Source organism: Erpetoichthys calabaricus, chromosome 10 (genome assembly GCF_900747795.2).
Source record: "Erpetoichthys calabaricus chromosome 10, fErpCal1.3, whole genome shotgun sequence".
NCBI classification, from domain to species: Eukaryota; Metazoa; Chordata; class Cladistia; order Polypteriformes; family Polypteridae; genus Erpetoichthys; species Erpetoichthys calabaricus.
The window spans coordinates 18170128-18188521 of record NC_041403.2 but is presented as its reverse complement, the minus strand read 5'-3'; the positions used below and the strand labels follow the sequence as shown (position 1 = coordinate 18188521).

The following is an 18394-nucleotide window of genomic DNA, read 5'->3' as shown; positions in this document are numbered from 1 at the left end:
GTTCAATGTAGAAATACAGAAATGACCGAATACTATGGGAAGGCCCTACTTTATTATTTGCAATTACTGTATATTGTACTGGTTTCATAAGTGAAGCGTGTTTATGAATGAATTGAACGGATATTCACTACAAATCCAGTATATGGACAGCTGAGAGTCAAACAGAGACTGTTTGACCCTTTGTGAGTCACTTTAACTAAATGAACTATGGAAACAACTGCAGTGAACTTAATGATAGCCGATACTTTACAAGTCACAGCCCTGCACTGCTGCCTCCTAGTGGCCTCGAGTTTATAAAGTACAGCTCAATTTAGTTCACTCCCCATATGAGTTACAGTACTTCACAAAGCTGGCAAAATTCTGTTTGTTGCCAAAAGTACTCAGGCGCTGGACCCCAAGCAAATCACATAACCTGCCTTTCCTCTAGCTGTAAATAATGCAAATACATTTACTGATAGCTATAAACATGGAAAGGGCTTTGTGACGTTCTTCACTACAGGAAGATTTACATATACATGTAAAAGGCACCTTTATACAAGAAAACTTAAGATTCTAAAATGTTTCCATGTATTTTTTTTTTTTTTTTTTTGCGAATTAAGCACAGAAAGGTCAAGTGGGTTATTCAGTGTCACTCAGTGGGGCAAGGGCAGGTGAGGTTTAAACTTAAGTACTGTAGATTCTGCATCACTGACTATATTATAAAGTAAAGGTAAGTTTGTGACTGAAAAATAAATGTATATTTCTTGAAAAAAAAAAAGAAAACATATCAGCATTAACACTATTGATTAGAAGAACTGATTGTTGAGGTGGGGTCCAGCTTAATTTGGTAATCTGTTTTGGTACAAAAAAAAAAAGAAAAAAAAAGATGCCACACACAACCAAGAAGAAAATATGAATTTTGGGAAAACTATCAGCTGAACATCCAACATAAATGCGCTTGATTCACTATAACATTCTCAAATTGGCTTAATCTGAATTCATAGAACCTTGTCACAGAAACAACCCTAGTTAGTGCACCAGTCCATTACATTGACAATTTGCACATCTTGCACAAGTGAAATCTTGTACAGTGGTGGCATGTATTACAGGATGTTATTTTAAGTTAACATGAAAATAAGTAATTTCTTTGAAAGCCTACTACATACATAATGTAGAAAGAAAAAAAAAATCAATCTGTAAATGTGGACCCTTTCTGAAAGGGCCCATATGTAACATACACTAGCATGTAAGTCTGCGTGGCTTAGACTTTTCCTAAAGGACATTTTACTTAAACAGAACTGCACACATTTCCACAGTGTAAATGTCAGTAGTTAGCAAAAAGTTTTTATTTATTTATTTAAACTTGTTTCTGCCTGGTTGATTTTTAGAATAAATTGCATAGTTGCTGTTTGATAATTGTATAGTTACATAAAGCAAAGTTTTTCCATTAAAAAGACCAGTGATATCTTGAGAAAACTTTTCAGGTTCTTTGTAGTGTACTAATACATCATCAGGTCCCTTCCATTTATACATTTTCATTATTATTAATACAATATAAAAGGCATAATATATTTTGGTTATTTCTGGTATAAATCAAATCTCAGTTCTGAAGCAAAGAAAATAGAAATAATAAATACTTGTGATTTACTGTGTAATAAAAGGTTAATATGAAGCCATCAGAATCTTTGGCCAACAGTCACTTTTCAAGAAGGCTCAGGCACTATGGTCTGTCCCCATTCTTTACATGCACACAGACACACACACACAAAACTGGTTTAAAACAAAGCTGCAGAGGAGGCACTACACTTGGATATTTATTCTTCATTCTTCAAAGTTTAGACGTACAGCGAAAGTCAAAGACGATCCAGTATTTTAAGTGAAAGACTACCATTGATCCCAGCTGAAATCATCATTATTGCCAAAAACAAAGAAGAATCCAAAAATGGTGAAAAAAATCACTGCATTTCCTGCCATCACAAGGCCACAAGCACCCCACTTGATCTGTAAAAAGAGTAAAGAAAGGTAACTTTAATTTGCTTTCAACCTATCTGTTCATTTTAAAATTATCTTGCAGTAGTATTTTAACTGTATACTATACATTAAATTGGCATTTAACTATATAATGCATGACCATCTACGCAAAATCCTCATTTATGTATTATTTTTTCTTCAGTCCATTACTAATAGAACAGGCACAAATAAGAACAAAGTTTTGACAAGAAAAGACCATTCGTCACAACCCAATCTTATGAATTCCAAGTCATCTAATTTTTGTATATTATTATTATTATTTTTTTTTTTTTTTAAATATCTACATTGAGATTTGAAGGTTCCTAAAGTCCTACAGTTTACCACACTACTTGACAACTTACAGAAAGTGTCTGTGGTTCCTTGTGTGAGGACAGACTTTTCAATGTTTATGCAAAATTTACACTTAACTAGCTCCCCTCCGACACCCCTTGTCTTCTTGTTGAAGAACTCATTTTAAAGTAGCAGCTGGGATTCAGCCTTCCAATTTCTTTCATAAGTTTGAACACTTCATTCATACACACTGTACTTTCAAAACTCCGCTTAATTCAGTAAAGGCGAAGAGCAATTACACATTTTCAAATGTACTGCACTAATACGGACTTATTAAACCATGCATCATTCATATCAATGCACACATATGTTCTGACATCCACTTAATCCAAAAGAGCACAGTTCCTCGATTGCATTCTGGAAGGCAGCAGGTTTTCACTTTAACCTAATCATTTACAGCCGGTTTATTTGCTACTAAAGCAACATATTTTAGGCTTAGTTTAAATTACCTCATTTATTACAATTCATAACGCTTCATTGCCTATTTTAGTTTTAATTAGGTTTATTTAAACTTTTAATTGTAACCAGTTTTTTTAACCAGCCATCAGTTAATACAGATGTACAAATGACAATGAAACCACCAGCTCTCCCGCTAAAGTGCCTCCATTTACACCTGTGTACATGCATCATGAAGTATCTGTGTTAATGAAATGTTTTTTAAATAACTGAGTGAGAAGGAAAAGACCAAGAGGTACAGTACTGTTCTGGATGGCACAACATGAATAATGTGATCAGTAAACAAAAAATGTATAATGTGATATAAAAATGTATGATGTGACAATGATTATTTTAAAAGAATTAAAGAACTAACAATCCATATAATCAAATACCAAATTTCAGTATTTACTAGACCTGGCTTCTAATTACAAAAATGATTGGAACAAAAGCTTGCAGCCACTACAACTGTACAGGACCATAATTAAGCACCGTGGCAATAGAGGTTGGCAGGCGGCCAGAAAACAGCACTGGGCACAAGGTGTCAATGAACCCTGGACAATTTAGCAGTATCGCCACACTCTGGCCATTTTAGAGTCATTCATCTTCACGTATTTAAACTGAAAAGCTTCAATGCTGTCAGCCTTTCCTTGTAGAAAGGAATTCTAAAAATTGTTCCTGTTTGAGCACACTCCTCAGCTGTTTATGAGAGAATTTATTTCACAATATTTTAGCAAACATCATGTATTTCAGACATTGTGAAAATACAACTGGATACCTGAACATATGGTTTAGAGATTTCTTTTATACACATTTTGATATTGCTTGCAATTTGCTCATTGTGTTTCCTATTGAAGCCTGTTGCGTTAGGAACTTTGTTATCTCCGTTCTCCATAAAAGCTTCAGAATAAAAAAAAAAAAAAATGATTGGCTATTACAGGTACTGTATGTAATGGGGTATACATTGTGATGAACTGGCAAACCATCCAGGGTTGGTTTTTAGTTTGTATCTAAGGCAAATAGCAGGTTCAGAAAATAAATGGATGAGCAGGCCTGTGTTTGACAGTAGTACTGAACCTGGATAAGATTTTGAGTAGATACTGTACATGCTTACAAAGGCAGACTAATCAGTTACTGGGTTTGCCAATAAAATATCTGTCCACAAAGAACAACCACAGTAGCATACAGAAAAACACATTCTGCCATGTGATTTTGGCATCAATACATTTCTAAAAAACAATTTAACTGTTTCAAGAACTATCCACATTATGGTATAGCAATAAAAAATATTTATGGAGAGACTAAATATAGAAAGGAAAGGCCAGGAATACCAGAAATAACTGTCCTGTGTTTAGTGCACATCCAGTGTGAAGCTCTGCAAGGACCATAACAAACTCTTCTGAATAACAAGTGCCAAGTTTGTCATGGAAATATGGAGTGTATACTTTCATTTTACTGTAACTTGACTTTGCACGTGGCATTGCACCAGAAATTTAATTTTTGTATAATGTGTGAGGAGCGCTACCAAATTAACACAAGGTACTTAGAACTATTTCTCTGCCAATTCATGCAAAGCTAAATTTTCATAATCAAAGATAATTCTGAATGTTTGTCATATATTGTTCCACTATTTATATGGATACTCAAATTTTTTAGGGGAGAAAAAGCAAATAGATTTACTGGTAGGATGTGGCTGGTTAGGATTATACTTTGGAGAAGGCCGACAATTAAACTAAGGCATTTAAGGAATCTAATCTCTGACCAATTTTGGAGTGAGGGTTAAGTATATTTCATCATTAACAAAACAAAAAAAATAACAGCTAACATTTGATCAATATTTACTTATTAGTTTGTCTAATTATTATTAAAAGAAAACTACACAAAAAAAATAAAATTGTCAGTTTATGATACAGCCATGTGTGCCATCTCTTGAATATCTAGATCATGTGCTGAACTAGAATTACCCAGCTATCATAAGCTCTAACTCAAATGAGCTAATAAAGTTCTTCTTTGGTTTTATTGGTTAACAGGAGGGGCATTTTTGCTCTCCATGTGGAGTGCAGGCACTGGGTTAACATTACAGCAACACTCTGGTTGTGTGAAAAGAAAGCTGGTTAGGCACACATATATCTTATTTGAAACAGAACTGTAACCCACACCAAAAGTGTTGTAACAATAAGAGTCAAATTTTATTTTTAATCATAATCAAAATGGTCAGTTTTAAATATTTTTACTCCAAATAATTTCACAAATGATCCATCCATCCATCCATCCATTTTCCAACCGCTGAATCCGAACACAGGGTCACGGGGGTCTGCTGGAGCCAATCCCAGCCAACACAGGGCACAAGGCAGGAAACAATCCTGGGCAGGGTGCCAACCCACCGCAGCACAAATGATCCTTTTTGACATATTGTACCACTATGGGGGTGGGTGAACTCCTTCTAAGACGGCGGTCTGCTTTTATTTAGCCACCTCACTAGGTTTACACCAGTTATAGTAATGGACTGAAAAGGATCCCACTCAAAAGCTCAGAAAGACGCCTCACGCCTGGACAAACTGGTGAGGAAGGCAGGCTCTATTGTTGGCATGGAGCTGGACAGTTTAACATCTGTGGCAGAGAGAAGGGCGCTCAGCAGGCTCCTATCAATTATGGAGAATCCACTGCATCCACTAAATAGTATCATCTCCAGACAGAAGAGCAGCTTCAGCGACAGACTGCTGTCACTGTCCTGCTCCACTGACAGATTGAGGAGATCATTCCTCCCCCAAACTATGCGACTCTTCAATTCCACCCGGGGGGGTAAACGTTAACATTTAACATTATACAAAGTTATTGTCGGTTTTTCACCTGCATTATTATGATTATCAATCTTTAATATTATTTATTGTATCAGTATACTGCTGCTGGATAATGTGAATTTCCCATTGGGATTAATAAATTATCTGTCTATCTATCTTTCTTCAACAGCAGTTTTTAAAGGGAGATGCTTTATCAGTTTTCCCCTCCAAGATTTCAAGCATTTACAGGATAACTATGATGGTACACTTCCTCCATTACTTTCCCCTTTTAAGAAGACTCGCTTTCCCACCTTGGCATTTTTGCATTGTGCATTTGTCATGAATAATGGCTTTGGGTATTCAAGGAACATTTTTCTTATTCAGTTTTTTTTAAAAATTGATAAACACACTCAATATTTGTGCATACCCCTGTTTTGAATATCTGATCCAGCTACACTATAGTTAGGAGTAAACCATCTTAAAGTACTTAGTTATAATTTCACAGGCCATAAGTCTGGTAGGGCAGGATATCAGAATAACAGTCCGTAGAATGTACGCACCATAATTAATATTTGATAGCAAGTAGAATAATAAGGTAGTTGGTCACAAAAATGGAAAAAATCATTAAAACCAAAACAAATTAAAGGACTATAGCTATTTAATTAAAATAGAATCCAGTATTACATCTCTGTAGTGCCACCAAAATCATCCAGAAGTTTCAAAATAACATTTTAGTTGGTGTAAATGCTTGATATGAAACAATTAATTTCTGCATATATTGTTGGCATCTCTGGAAGGATTAGCACCACATTGTCTGGGGATTAGGAAGCAATGGAGTTTACATGGGGTCCAGTGGTTGAACTCAGTCAGTTTGGAAGATACAGTTTCTATCTTTTCATATTGCCACAATCACTAGAAAACAAATAGCCAAAGACACATTTTTGCAGTGCCTTTAGTAGTATGATGGGTAACCTCATGTGTCCATGACACCTGGAACAAAATGCTAAAAACAAAGACTTTATTCAAAATAAGGAGTTTATTCTATACAAAGCAACCCACAAGAAAAAAAGACTGTGTGAGGACACAAAATAACAAATTAACAGAATGCGATACATAGCAAAATACATTCTGAACCATGTTTGTTAGATGGAGTAGTTTTTCCACTCACCTCCAAGTCTTCTTCTCTCTGGTCACACTACCTCACTACCATATTGAATTTTTGCCAAACTACTCTCTTGCCACCAAGCTTCTGGTCCAAAACAGGTCTTAAATGAGGCTACTTCTGAGGGGTCTCCTTGGGCCACCTTGAGGTTCAGGAAAATCCTTAGAAAGTTCTGTGCCATTCCCCCAACAGATGCTTTTAACAGGTCCAGGCCTCCTTGCCTTTTACTATTCCAGTGTTTTATCTTAAGGGTAAGGCAAACATAGCTTGCTCTTACTGACCATAGCAACACCACCATACCCTCTCTGCTCCTTGCTATGCCCGTTTCCTGTCACCAAATAAAATGGAGGAATTCTCTCAACTTACTCTCTATGCCCCTGGGTCTCCCCCTTTTACATTAGAGTCAACACAGTTCACGCAGAAATACTGTATTCTATTGAGACACCATTCTTGTACTATGCTTCTTCACCACTAGAGTACTAAGAGTAACAGAAGCTCTCACCCAACCAGTGCTAAAATTACAGAGGGTCTGTTAGAGGAAGAACACAATATGGGCTGGTAAACCATCACAGACAGACAGATAGTGATTTTGTTCCATTTGTCCCCAGAGGGAGATTTGGAAGTATACAGTATTCTAGCTTGTTAGCAACCAGCTGTTAAGTCACATTTCCATAATTTTGGATCCTTGTAATAATAATAGTTCACATAAAATGTGAAAACACCTGTAGTTTCCTTTATGTCGGTTCATCTGAAATAGCTTGGCTCAGAGTGCCAATTTCTTCTCTTTGAAGAAATTTTTGAGAAAGTTCAGGATACCCCTCCTCGAACCGCCACCTTATCGTGGTGGAGGGGTTTGCATGTCCCAATGATCCTAGGAGCTATGTTGTCTGGAGCTTTATGCCCCTGGTAGGGTCACCCAAGGCAAACTGGTCCCAGGTGAGGGATAAGACAAAGTGCGGTTCAAAACAACCTTCTATGATGAATAAAAACTTTTGGACGGACGTTTTCCCTTGCCCGGACGCGGGTCACCGGGGCCCCCCCTCTGCAGCCAGGCCTGGAGGTGGGGCTCGATGGCGAACGCCTGGTGGCCGGGCTTGCACCCATGGGGCTCGGCCAGGCACAGCCCAAAGAGGCAACGTGAGTCCCCCTTCCCATGGGCTCACCACCTATGGGAGGGACCAAGGAGGTCGGGTGTAGTGTGAGTTGGGTGGTGGCCGAAGGCGGAGACCTTGGCGGTCCGATCCTCGGCTACAGAAGCTGGCTCTTGGGACATGGAATGTCACCTCTCTGAAGGGGAAGGAGCCTGAGCTTGTGCACGAGATTGAGAGGTTCCGGCTAGATACAGTCGGGCTCACCTCGACGCACAGCTTGGACTCTGGAACTAATCTCCTTGAGAGGGGCTGGACTCTATACCACTCTGGAGTTGCCCACAGTGAGAGGCACCGAGCGGGTGTGGGCATACTTATTGCTCCCCGACTTGGAGCCTGTACATTGGGGTTTACCTGGGTGGACGAGAGGGTAGCCTCCCTTCGCCTTCGGGTGGGGGGACGGGTCCTAACTATTGTTTGTGCGTATGCACCGAACAGCAGTTCGGAGTACCCACCCGTTTTGGAGTCCCTGGAGGGGGTGCTAGAGGGCATACCTTCTGGGGACTCCCTCGTACTGCTGGGAGACTTCAATGCTCACGTGAGCAATGACAGTGAGGACCCGGAAGAGGCGTGATTGGGAGGAATGGCCCCCCCTGATCTGAACCCGAGTGGTGTTTTGTTATTGGACTTCTGTGCTCGTAACGGATTGTCCATAACAAACACCATGTTCAAGCATAGGGGTGTTCACTTGGCACCAGGACACCCTAGGCCTCAGTTCGATGATCGACTTTGTGGTCGTGTCGTCGGACTTGCAGCCACATGTCTTGGACACTTGGGTGAAGAGAGGGGCGGAGCTGTCAACTGATCACCACATGGTGGTTAGTTGGCTTCGATGGTGAGGGAGGATGCCGGTCAGGCCTGGTAGGCCCAAACGTGTTGTGAGGGTCTGCTGGGAACATCTGGCAGAGCCCCCTGTCAGAAGTAGCTTTAACTCCCACCTCCGGCAAAACTTCGACCATGTCCCGAGGGAGGTGGGGGGACATTTGAGTCCGAATGGGCCATGTTCTGTGCCTCTATTGTTGAGGCGGCTGACCGGAGCTGTGGCCATAAGGTGGTTGGGTGCCTGTCGTGGCAGCAATCCCCGAACCCGTTGGTGGACACCGGCGGTGAGGGATGCTGTCAAGCTGAAGAAGGAGTCCTACCGGTCCCTTTTGTCCTGTGGGAACTCTGGAGGCAGCTGATAGGTACCGGCAGGCCAAGTGGAATGCAGCTTCGGTGGTTGCCGAGGCAAAAACTCAGGCATGGGAGGAGTTTGGGGAGGCCATGGAGAACAACTTTTGGACGGCGTCGAGGAGATTCTGGTCCACCGTCCGGCGTCTCAGGAGGGGGAAGCAGTGCAGTGTCAACACTGTATATGGTGGGGATGGTGTGCTGCTGACCTCGATTCGGGACGTTGTGGGTCGGTGGGGGGAGTACTTCGAAGACCTCCTCAATCCCACTAACATGCCTTCCAATGAGGAAGCAGAGCCTGGGGACTCGGAGGTGGGCTCCCCCATCTCTGGGACTGAGGTCACCGAGGTGGTCAAAAAACTCCTTGGTGGCAGGGCCCCGGGGGTGGATGAGATACGCCTGGAGTTCTGGCTGTCTTGGTTGACACGTCTCTGCAACATCGCATGGACATCAGGGACAGTGCCTCTGGCTTGGCAGACCAGGGTGGTGGTCCCCCTCTTTAAGAAAGGGGACCGGAGGGTGTGTTACAAATACAGAGGGATCACACTCCTCAGCCTCCCTGGAAAAGTCTATTCGGGGGTTCTGGAGAGGAGGGTCCGTCGGATAGTTGAACCTCGTATTCAGGAGGAACAGTGTGGTTTTCGTCCTGGTCGCGGAACAGTGGACCAGCTCTACACCCTTAGCAGAATCCTGGAGGGTGCATGGGAGTTTGCCCAACCAGTCTACATGTGTTTTATGGACTTGGAAAAGGCGTTCGACCCTGTCCCTCGGGGAATCCTGTGGGGGGTGCTCCGGCAGTATGGGGTACCGGACCCCCTGATAAGGGCTGTTCAGTCCCTGTATGATCTGTGTCAGAGCTTGGTCCGCATTGCCGGCAGTAAGTCGAACCCGTTTCCAGTGAGAGTTGGACTCCACCAGGGCTGCCCTTTGTCACCGATTCTGTTCATAACTTTTATGGACAGAATTTCTAGGCGCAGCCAGGGTGTTGAGGGGGTCCGGTTTGGTGGACTCAGGATTGGGTCACTGCTTTTTGCAGATGATGTTGTCCTGTTTGCTTCATCAGGCTGTGATCTTCAGCTCTCTCTGGATCGGTTCGCAGCTGAGTGTGAAGCGGCTGGGATGGGAATCAGCTCCTCCAAATCTGAGACCATGGTCCTCAGCCAGAAAAGGGTGGAGTGCCCTCTCAGGGTTGGGAGCGAGATCCTGCCTCAAGTGGAGGAGTTCAAGTATCTTGGGGTCTTGTTCACGAGTGAGGGAAGAATGGAGCGTGAGATCGACAGGCGGATCGGTGTGGCGTCCGCAGTGAAGCGGGCTCTGCATCGGTCTGTCGTGGTAAAAAAGGAGCTGAGCCGTAAGGCAAAGCTCTCAATTTACCAGTCGATCTATGTTCCTACCCTCACCTATGGTCATGAGCTTTGGGTAGTGACCGAAAGAACGAGATCGCGAATACAAGCGGCTGAAATGAGTTTCCTCCGCAGGGTGTCTGGGCTCTCCCTTAAAGATAGGGTGAGAAGCTCAGTCATCCGGGAGGGGCTCAGAGTAGAGCCGCTGCTCCTACGCATCGAGAGGAGTCAGATGAGGTGGCTCGGGCATCTGATCCGGATGCCTCCTGGACGCCTCCCTGGTGAGGTGTTCCGGGCACGTCCAACCGGGAGGAGGCCCCGGGGAAAACCCAGGACACGCTGGAGGGACTGTGTCTCCTGGCTGGCCTGGGAACGCCTCGGGATTCTCCCGGAAGACCTAGAAGAAGTGGCCGGGGAGAAGGAAGTCTGGGCATCTCTGCTCAAGCTGCTGCCCCCGCGACCTGACCTCGGATAAGCGGAAGAGGATGGATGGATGGATGGAGTTCAGGATATCAACAAAAATGGAGTACAGAAAGCTGTGCAGTTTTTTTTTTTTTTAAACTTATGTTTTAAAATAGTAAATTAATCAGTAATTGAGGTTGCACATAATATTTATTTCAAATTTACCTTAAAATTGTTAACTGAACTTGTATATTTTCTTCTTTTACTTGTCTGATAGCCATTCCTGTGCCAGTATTTCTCAAGCATCTCAGAGTAGGAAAACAGTCCTATCTGGCTCAGAGTATTGCAAATTTGGTTCTGCTCTTAGGAATAGGAGTAAATGCATTTTATTGATTTTCCTAATTTAGGAAACTACTCTCAACTTAGTTCACAATCTCTACTAAGTCCTGCTTAAGTGTCGCAACTTGCTCCAAGCTAGCTGAAGATGGTGTTCAGGCAGAGATTGGCATGCACATCCGAGGAAAGGGAGAATGTTTTGAAAATGCTGGACAACAATGAACTCATGAAAAGATATTGATTTGACAGAGAACATTCACACCATAACAAATCCTGTACATTACAGTGGAGAAGCCATGCACTGTCAGGCGAAATCAAAGTGTTGTTAATGTCATGTGTAAAATGCAGCTTTGCAATAGCAATGATTTGGGTATGTCACATTCAACTATTTCTCGTATTTTGCGGCAAAATTTAAAAATTGTTACAACGGGGTGAAGTAATATGTAGTTTTATACATTTTCCCAACACTCCAAGTGACGTAACGTTAAAGCAAGCTGAATTAATTTAAATCAACACGCACGTAAAGATCATTGGCCCAAGTGTGGAGGAATATCACAGTATCCGCGCACAAATAGTCATGGATGCAAACTATTGAGTTTAAGCAGCATATTATCCTGAAGTTAAGTGGGACTGGATAGGCAACTGACAGCCAATTGTCATACAGGTTCACTAAACTCAGTATTCCACAAACCCCTGAAACGTTCACATTACATTTTACAAGCCTGGAAAGGTTCAAGAAGGCAGACAGACTCCCAGGGCATTGGATAAATACAGCCTTGCAGGAAATAAGGGGTGATCATGGAGAGAGACATAGCATGGTACAGCAGAAGGCGGCAGGGACACCGGAATAGTGAACATGACATCAGAAAGACCACGAGAATAGCTGTTGCCACTTTTAGTAGCTGTTATTTTATGAGGTGTTTCCTGTGGCCATAACAGCGAGAAGGTAATTCATCTGAAAGTTCGGTTGTAGATCAATTATCCATCTATCCATTACTTTTATAAAACCCAATTTAACCTGTGCAGAGTTGATGGGAAGCTGAAGCTAACCTCAGCAAACATAGGGTGCAAGGCAGGAACAGTCTCTCTATCTTTGTGCTCATTACAGTATTATTCTTTATGTTGCAGTGAATTGGCAACAATTGCATGTTGCTTAACACCGCATCCTACCTTATATTTTTCCTCATGTTCTTCTCCTACTACTACTTTGAAGGTTATCATCATTGCAGTCCAGCCTTAGCATTAGTTTCAGAAAACTACAGAGTGTCATCATGCCAGGAATTCATCAATGTGAACTCTTACTTCTAGCTGGGAGTAGGTATAGGATAATTGGTAAATACTTGTGCTATCAGGTAGGACAAATTCTAATCCTAGAGTGAGTTTTACTGCAATTCCTAGGAGTAATTCTGAGATGCTTGATAAAAAACAGGCCCTGAAAGCAAAACAAATTTCTAATATGAGTTTTATGCTATAAAACTCCCCTCAATGCATTTTCTATAAACACTGTATTGAAATTTAAAAACTAAAAATCCAATTTGTATGTTAAACACCACCCTCAAAACCTCATGGTCTCCAGTCCCAAGATGGAAAATTCTGTGACTTCTCATGGTAATAACAATGGCTTTATTAACTGTAACTAGCTAGCATTCATTTTTTTTTAAATTTAATTTAATAATTTACAGGTAGACTACATTGTATTATCTACGATTATTGGTGACAAAGTTGTATTAGGTTGGTGATACACTTAATGACTTTGAGACAGACAGTATGTCATACTTAACTGCAATGTGACCTTCTCATGAATATTTAGAAAAGTTTCACAATTTCCAAAGCATCATGAGCTTGCTTTATTTTGACAGACAAAGTGTAAATGTGAGAAAAACAAGTCTCTGATTGGTTTGCACGATTCAAAATTCACACTTTTCTTCTTTCTTTTCAGCCACATTGTATTCATTGTACTTCTGGTGAGCAGTCACTGGTTGTTTATGCTTGCAAACAATGAAGAACGTTTGTAGGACTTAATACAAAAATCAAACCTGCTCGATTCTGTTGAGGCTCATTGCATAACACTATAAAAACAGTCTCTGGGGATGTCACACTGAGTGACTGCAATCACAAGCTTAATCCGTGACTACCCACAGCTCACTAAGACTAAGTGAATGAAGGCTACAACTGAAAATTTCTGGAAATAATCATAAAATGATGTCATCTTTAAGGGGGCAATTCATTTTTTTTAAGAAGGTCTGACCATTGCTAATGGGGGAGAAACAGACCCTACTGTACTTTGCTTCATAACACGTCACACTTAGCATATTAGCATTGTATAGCAGGGACTTCCTGTATCCTATTAAAACTAATTCTGGGGGCTGTAACCCTGTAAGTGTGATATACAAGAATACATTTCATAAAAATTTAAGTGAATTTTAATTTCAAATGAATAAACAGAATTATGTCCCTCACATTTTCCTTGTTAAAGATAATGATTAGAAGTGTACTGTAGTAAATGCCAAGTTTCATTGTTTTGTTTCTAAATTGAGCTTTAAAAAAATAAAAATATTTGGAAGTTTTTACCCACCACTAGGATCCGAGCAAGAATAACAGGCAGACCAAAGGCAGACACCACGATTCCAGTTGTGAAGAAGTAGGCCAACTCCCGACATGCACTGCTAGCAGCATCTGAATCACTTGAGGCTCTCTTTGCAATGAAATGAGGGATAGGCGATATGACATAAAATATCAGAACAAACAAGGGCCAATAGTTGCTGTGTGGGATAAAGACAAGACAAAAATGTCACAAAAGATGAATGAAATCTATCTATATTAAAATGCCACTACTGACACACTCAATGAAGTAAACAGAACAAACATAACAGTCACCATTGAAAAAGTATTCTAAACTCTGCAAGAATGAATACTTTAATGCTGCGACGAGATGAATAAGAGAATATGTAGCATCAATCAGGACATAATACTCATTCATGATGAATATTTCATACAAAAGTAAATCAATAAATTAGCAAATAAATGCATTGTGAAATGTGACAATATATACATAATATGCAAACAAACGTGTCATTAAATAGTTTTTTTGTTGCTTATTTTTAATGTAGTTTTTAAATTATTTCCTAATTTACTCAAAATTTCAAGTGTCCCATACGGATTCTTACCCTTTTGTTGGACATGTAAAGTACCGTACTGTAGAGAAATAAACTGTTAAGAATACTGGAGGCAAAAATGAGAAGATCAGCCGAAAAGGCAGTAGTTATGTTGGTGAATGTTATAATACCTGCACTCAACATTCAGACCCATACACACGAAAAAGCATGTACAGTGGAACCTCGAGATACGATCACCTCTGTATACGAGAAATTCAAAATACGAGGAAAGTATGAGCGAAAAATTCAGATCTAAATACGAGCATTGGCTCGCGTAACGAGCCACGAGCCAGGCTGTGGGTATAGCTCGCGGCTTAGTGAGGGGGCGTGGTAGCAGTAGCGAGCCGCAGGGCGATCTGCGGTGTCTGCATTTCTCACCTAAGTGCACAGGTGGGAAACTGCCCACATCCATGATTGTTCCTGTGGCTGATGGGCTGCAGCTGCCATGTCCTCCCCGCATATATAGAGAAGCGCGAGCCGGTTAAGGGGGAGAAGAAGTAAAAGAAAAGAGAGGAGAGGAGAGGAGAGAGAATGGAGGTTGCAGGAGGAGGCAGGAATCCGTAGCAGTAGGAAGTCGGTGCGGGAGAGCGAGCGAGTGCAGGCTCGCGTGTAGCTGAACAGGCGAGCCAAACAGCTGAAGCAGGACAGTGTAGAGAAGGTCAGCTGCATTAAGTGTCTCGCCTGTTGCAGAGCCCGCATGGGAGAAGCAGGTGAGACGCTTTGGGATTGCTAAAATATAAAGTGCAATATAAATAAAATTTATTATTATTATTAACAGAGAAGAAGCACCGGGGATGGTCATCTGTTTTTTGAAGACTGCTTCCTGTTGACGTTTTAACCTCGTGTTAAAGGATTGTTATTCTTGTGTACTTTAAACCTCCACTTCACAACTGTTTTAAGGATTATTTATTTAAAGATTTATTGAATGCTCTACTGCACTTTGGACACCTGTTTTGATTCTTTTAATAATCAGTTATATTATTTACCAGTGTTATTTATTAAAGGTAGACTACAGTATATATAATTTATCAGTGTTATTTGTTAGGAAAATTGATTTTTATGTTAATATATTTGGGATGCGGAACGGATTAACTGGATTTCCATTATTTTCAATGGGGACGTTTGTTCTAGATACGAGAAATTCGCTATACAAGCTCAGTGCTGGAACGAATTAAACTCGTATCTAGAGGTTCCACTGTATATGCAAATACATAATTTGGAACCATTACAAATTATATAAATCAAAACAAGTTATGAACCAAGAGCTTTGTCTTCTAATATACTGTATAAAGCTTAAAATTTATGTATGTTTGGTATACAGATCCACACTGTTGAACCAATCTCTTCCAAAATTTGCACGTCTCCCTCATTTTATTAGGGAACCACCATATGTCCCGACCAGGGCCACAGAGACGGTACACAAAACCCTTGACTCCGACTCCTCAATTTATGGTACCACTGACTCAAACTCCTCAATTTGTAATTTTCACAATTCCAGTCAAAAGTCTGCGGTCACCCAGATATCATGTTTTTGGTATATATTGATACTTTTTATCAAGATACCATGAAACTGTTTTTTTATAGAAGCCTTTCTACCTTGTTTATTAAATGTTTTTGTAACAGGAAGCATGTGCAAAAAATAACAGGAATAATTTAATTCAATTCCGTAAGTTATTAGAATACATGAAATCCACATTTTTTAACAGCACTGATTTATGTGATGTTCAATTCAGGAGATGATAAAACAGCATTGGTTGATGTGCTGTTTGTTGTGGGTTTGGAGGTGTCTGATAATAATAATAATAATAAATAAATGTATTCAACATATTGTAAAATTTTTGAAAGACAGTAGATGGAGAGTTGAAATCTTCCTTGAAGTCTCAAAGTAAAATTATTGGCTGCTTTAGCCAATGATGGAGAGCAGGGCTGTAGCTTATACATGACAGTGTCAAAGAAAAACAGAATCACTACAATATGCAGGTAATACACTTGTGAAGCTAGTTATAGTGCGATATAAATCCTGGGGACATATTTGTTCTCTCTATGCTGTCAAAGTTCCTTTCCTCTTAGATTATATTTTATATATTGATTAATGTATCTATATATAAATAAAATACAAAGTTGACTGACTCATTCACTCACTCAACAAAAACAATATGCAATTTGGCAGGATGGTACAACTAGGGCAAGTAGATATCCACAAAGAAAGGACATTTCAGTATATCAACATTTAGCAACTGCGCATTTTTTCTCAACCACTTTGGGTCAACAGTTTCATTGTCTCACTTAATAAATCTTTGCATTTATATAGCGCTTTTCTTACTACTCAAAGCGCTCAGCAATTGCAGGTTAAGGCCTTGCTTAAGGGCCCAACAGAGCAGAGTCTCTTTTTGGCATTTACGGGATTCAAACTGTCAACCTTCTGATTGCCAGTGCAGAACCCTATCCTCAGAGCCACCACAGCGTTTACCTTAGATTTCATCATTTTGTCTCATCCTTGGATTGTATTTAGACAAGATGAGACTTTTTTCACAAAAGACACTTTTCCCATATTTATTTTGAGAAATAGGTTTCTAAAACCAGTGAATGCAGTGTTGCTGATCCATTAAAGAGCTATCTTCCTTTCTTTTTTCCACTCCCCCCCCCCCCAAAATCCTTTAAAAGCTCCCAAATAGCAAGTTGTTTTTAGTAAGATTCATTATTGCAGACTTGCATGCAAAACATAACTTATTTAAAAGGAAACTCTGCTGTTTTGCTTATTATGACCTATTCTGAGGTTATATTTAACACAATCTATGAACTGAGATTCGAGCAGCCAGACAATGGTAGTGTAATTCATTTGGCCAAGTATGCAGTTCATTTTACTGTGTAAACTATATGTGACAATAAATCAGAGATAAACTGATTACACTACATTTTTAATCAGTGCATGGCCTTGCATTTTTGAAATAGCCAATACTGTTGTTCACCTGTATGCTGTCTTGAAATTCACAATACCAATCAATAATCAGTGCTTTAAGTTTAAAAAAATAAATAAATAAAACTTGACTGATGGAGCTTGGTTCCTCGATTGAACAGAATAACTGGTAGAGCGCTTTTTCAGAATGAGATGTTGCCTTTGAATAAGTAAAAGTAATTAGTTTTTTTTCCATTATACATTTATTCAAACTTACTGTATACCAAGGCAGCACTAATTTTAGGCTTTGATGCAAGAGTCAAGATTTTTAGCAGTTTTTAATCTTTTCTAGCGTTACTTTGTATAATTATCGATTACTGCTTTAATACAGAGTTCTGCTGCAATCTCTTTCAAACCAACACTAACGAGGAACTGTATGTAGCATGTTCAAAAGTAAGCAGCTCAAGTGAACTAATATTTTATACAGAAAAGTACTTACATAGTACTTCTGAAACATCCGATTAACCACTGGCACTGTAACGAAGGCCCATTGACTTAGAAAATTTATTGGCAAAGCCAAGAAATGCAGCTAGTTCCTTATATAAAAAACAATCAAAGAGCAGTGAGGGAGAGCAGTGTTTACTAACTGGCAGGCAATGAACACAATGGAAGCTTAAAAAACAAGCAGAGGAGATATAAAACAAGAATGGTCAGAAAAAAAAAACAACTAATTTCCTAATATTTTATTGTGAGACAACATACCAGGTTTTGGTCTCTGTACAGAAAATGTGTATGCACATCTACCATGCTGATCTTCAATCTTTAAGCTGCTTAGGGAGCATTAAAAAAATACTGAATATCACATTTTGTATCAAAATAATTGTTATATTAATTTAAGCCCATATCGCCTGGCTCTAGTACACGCTAGAGCCTGCTCTCTCAACTTTGATGGGTGAAAATGACAGTTTTCATCTCAGGGTTTATTTCATGTTGAGTACAGCATCATACTATAAATAAGTGCTTACATAAAGGAATAACATTTCTTTACAGCTTTATATATTTATTTGCTTATTTATCTCAAATATCCCTTTATTGCAGCTCCACTGTGCTAACCAATTGTTTTTCTGTAGCTCCCTTAGAAGGGGAAGTGATCAATTGAAGCCTAATGAAACACATACAATGAGTGCCGCTCCCTGAGGGTGTCATTCAACAGCTTCCCGGTCATTT

General features: G+C 40.0%; 1 protein-coding gene across 1 annotated transcript in view; it reads right to left on the bottom strand.

The window, feature by feature from the left end:
• Nucleotides 1-598: 598 nt before the first annotated feature.
• LOC114658872 (leptin receptor gene-related protein-like) overlaps nucleotides 599-18394 on the bottom strand; it is a 33167-nt gene continuing 15371 nt past the window's right edge. The window contains exons 3-4 of the mRNA XM_028810963.2: nucleotides 13692-13878; nucleotides 599-1980 (exon numbers count right to left, since the gene is read on the bottom strand). Coding sequence (XP_028666796.1) covers nucleotides 1864-1980; nucleotides 13692-13878 — 304 coding nt within the window. The 3' untranslated portion in view covers nucleotides 599-1863. The remainder of the gene's footprint in view (nucleotides 1981-13691; nucleotides 13879-18394) is intronic.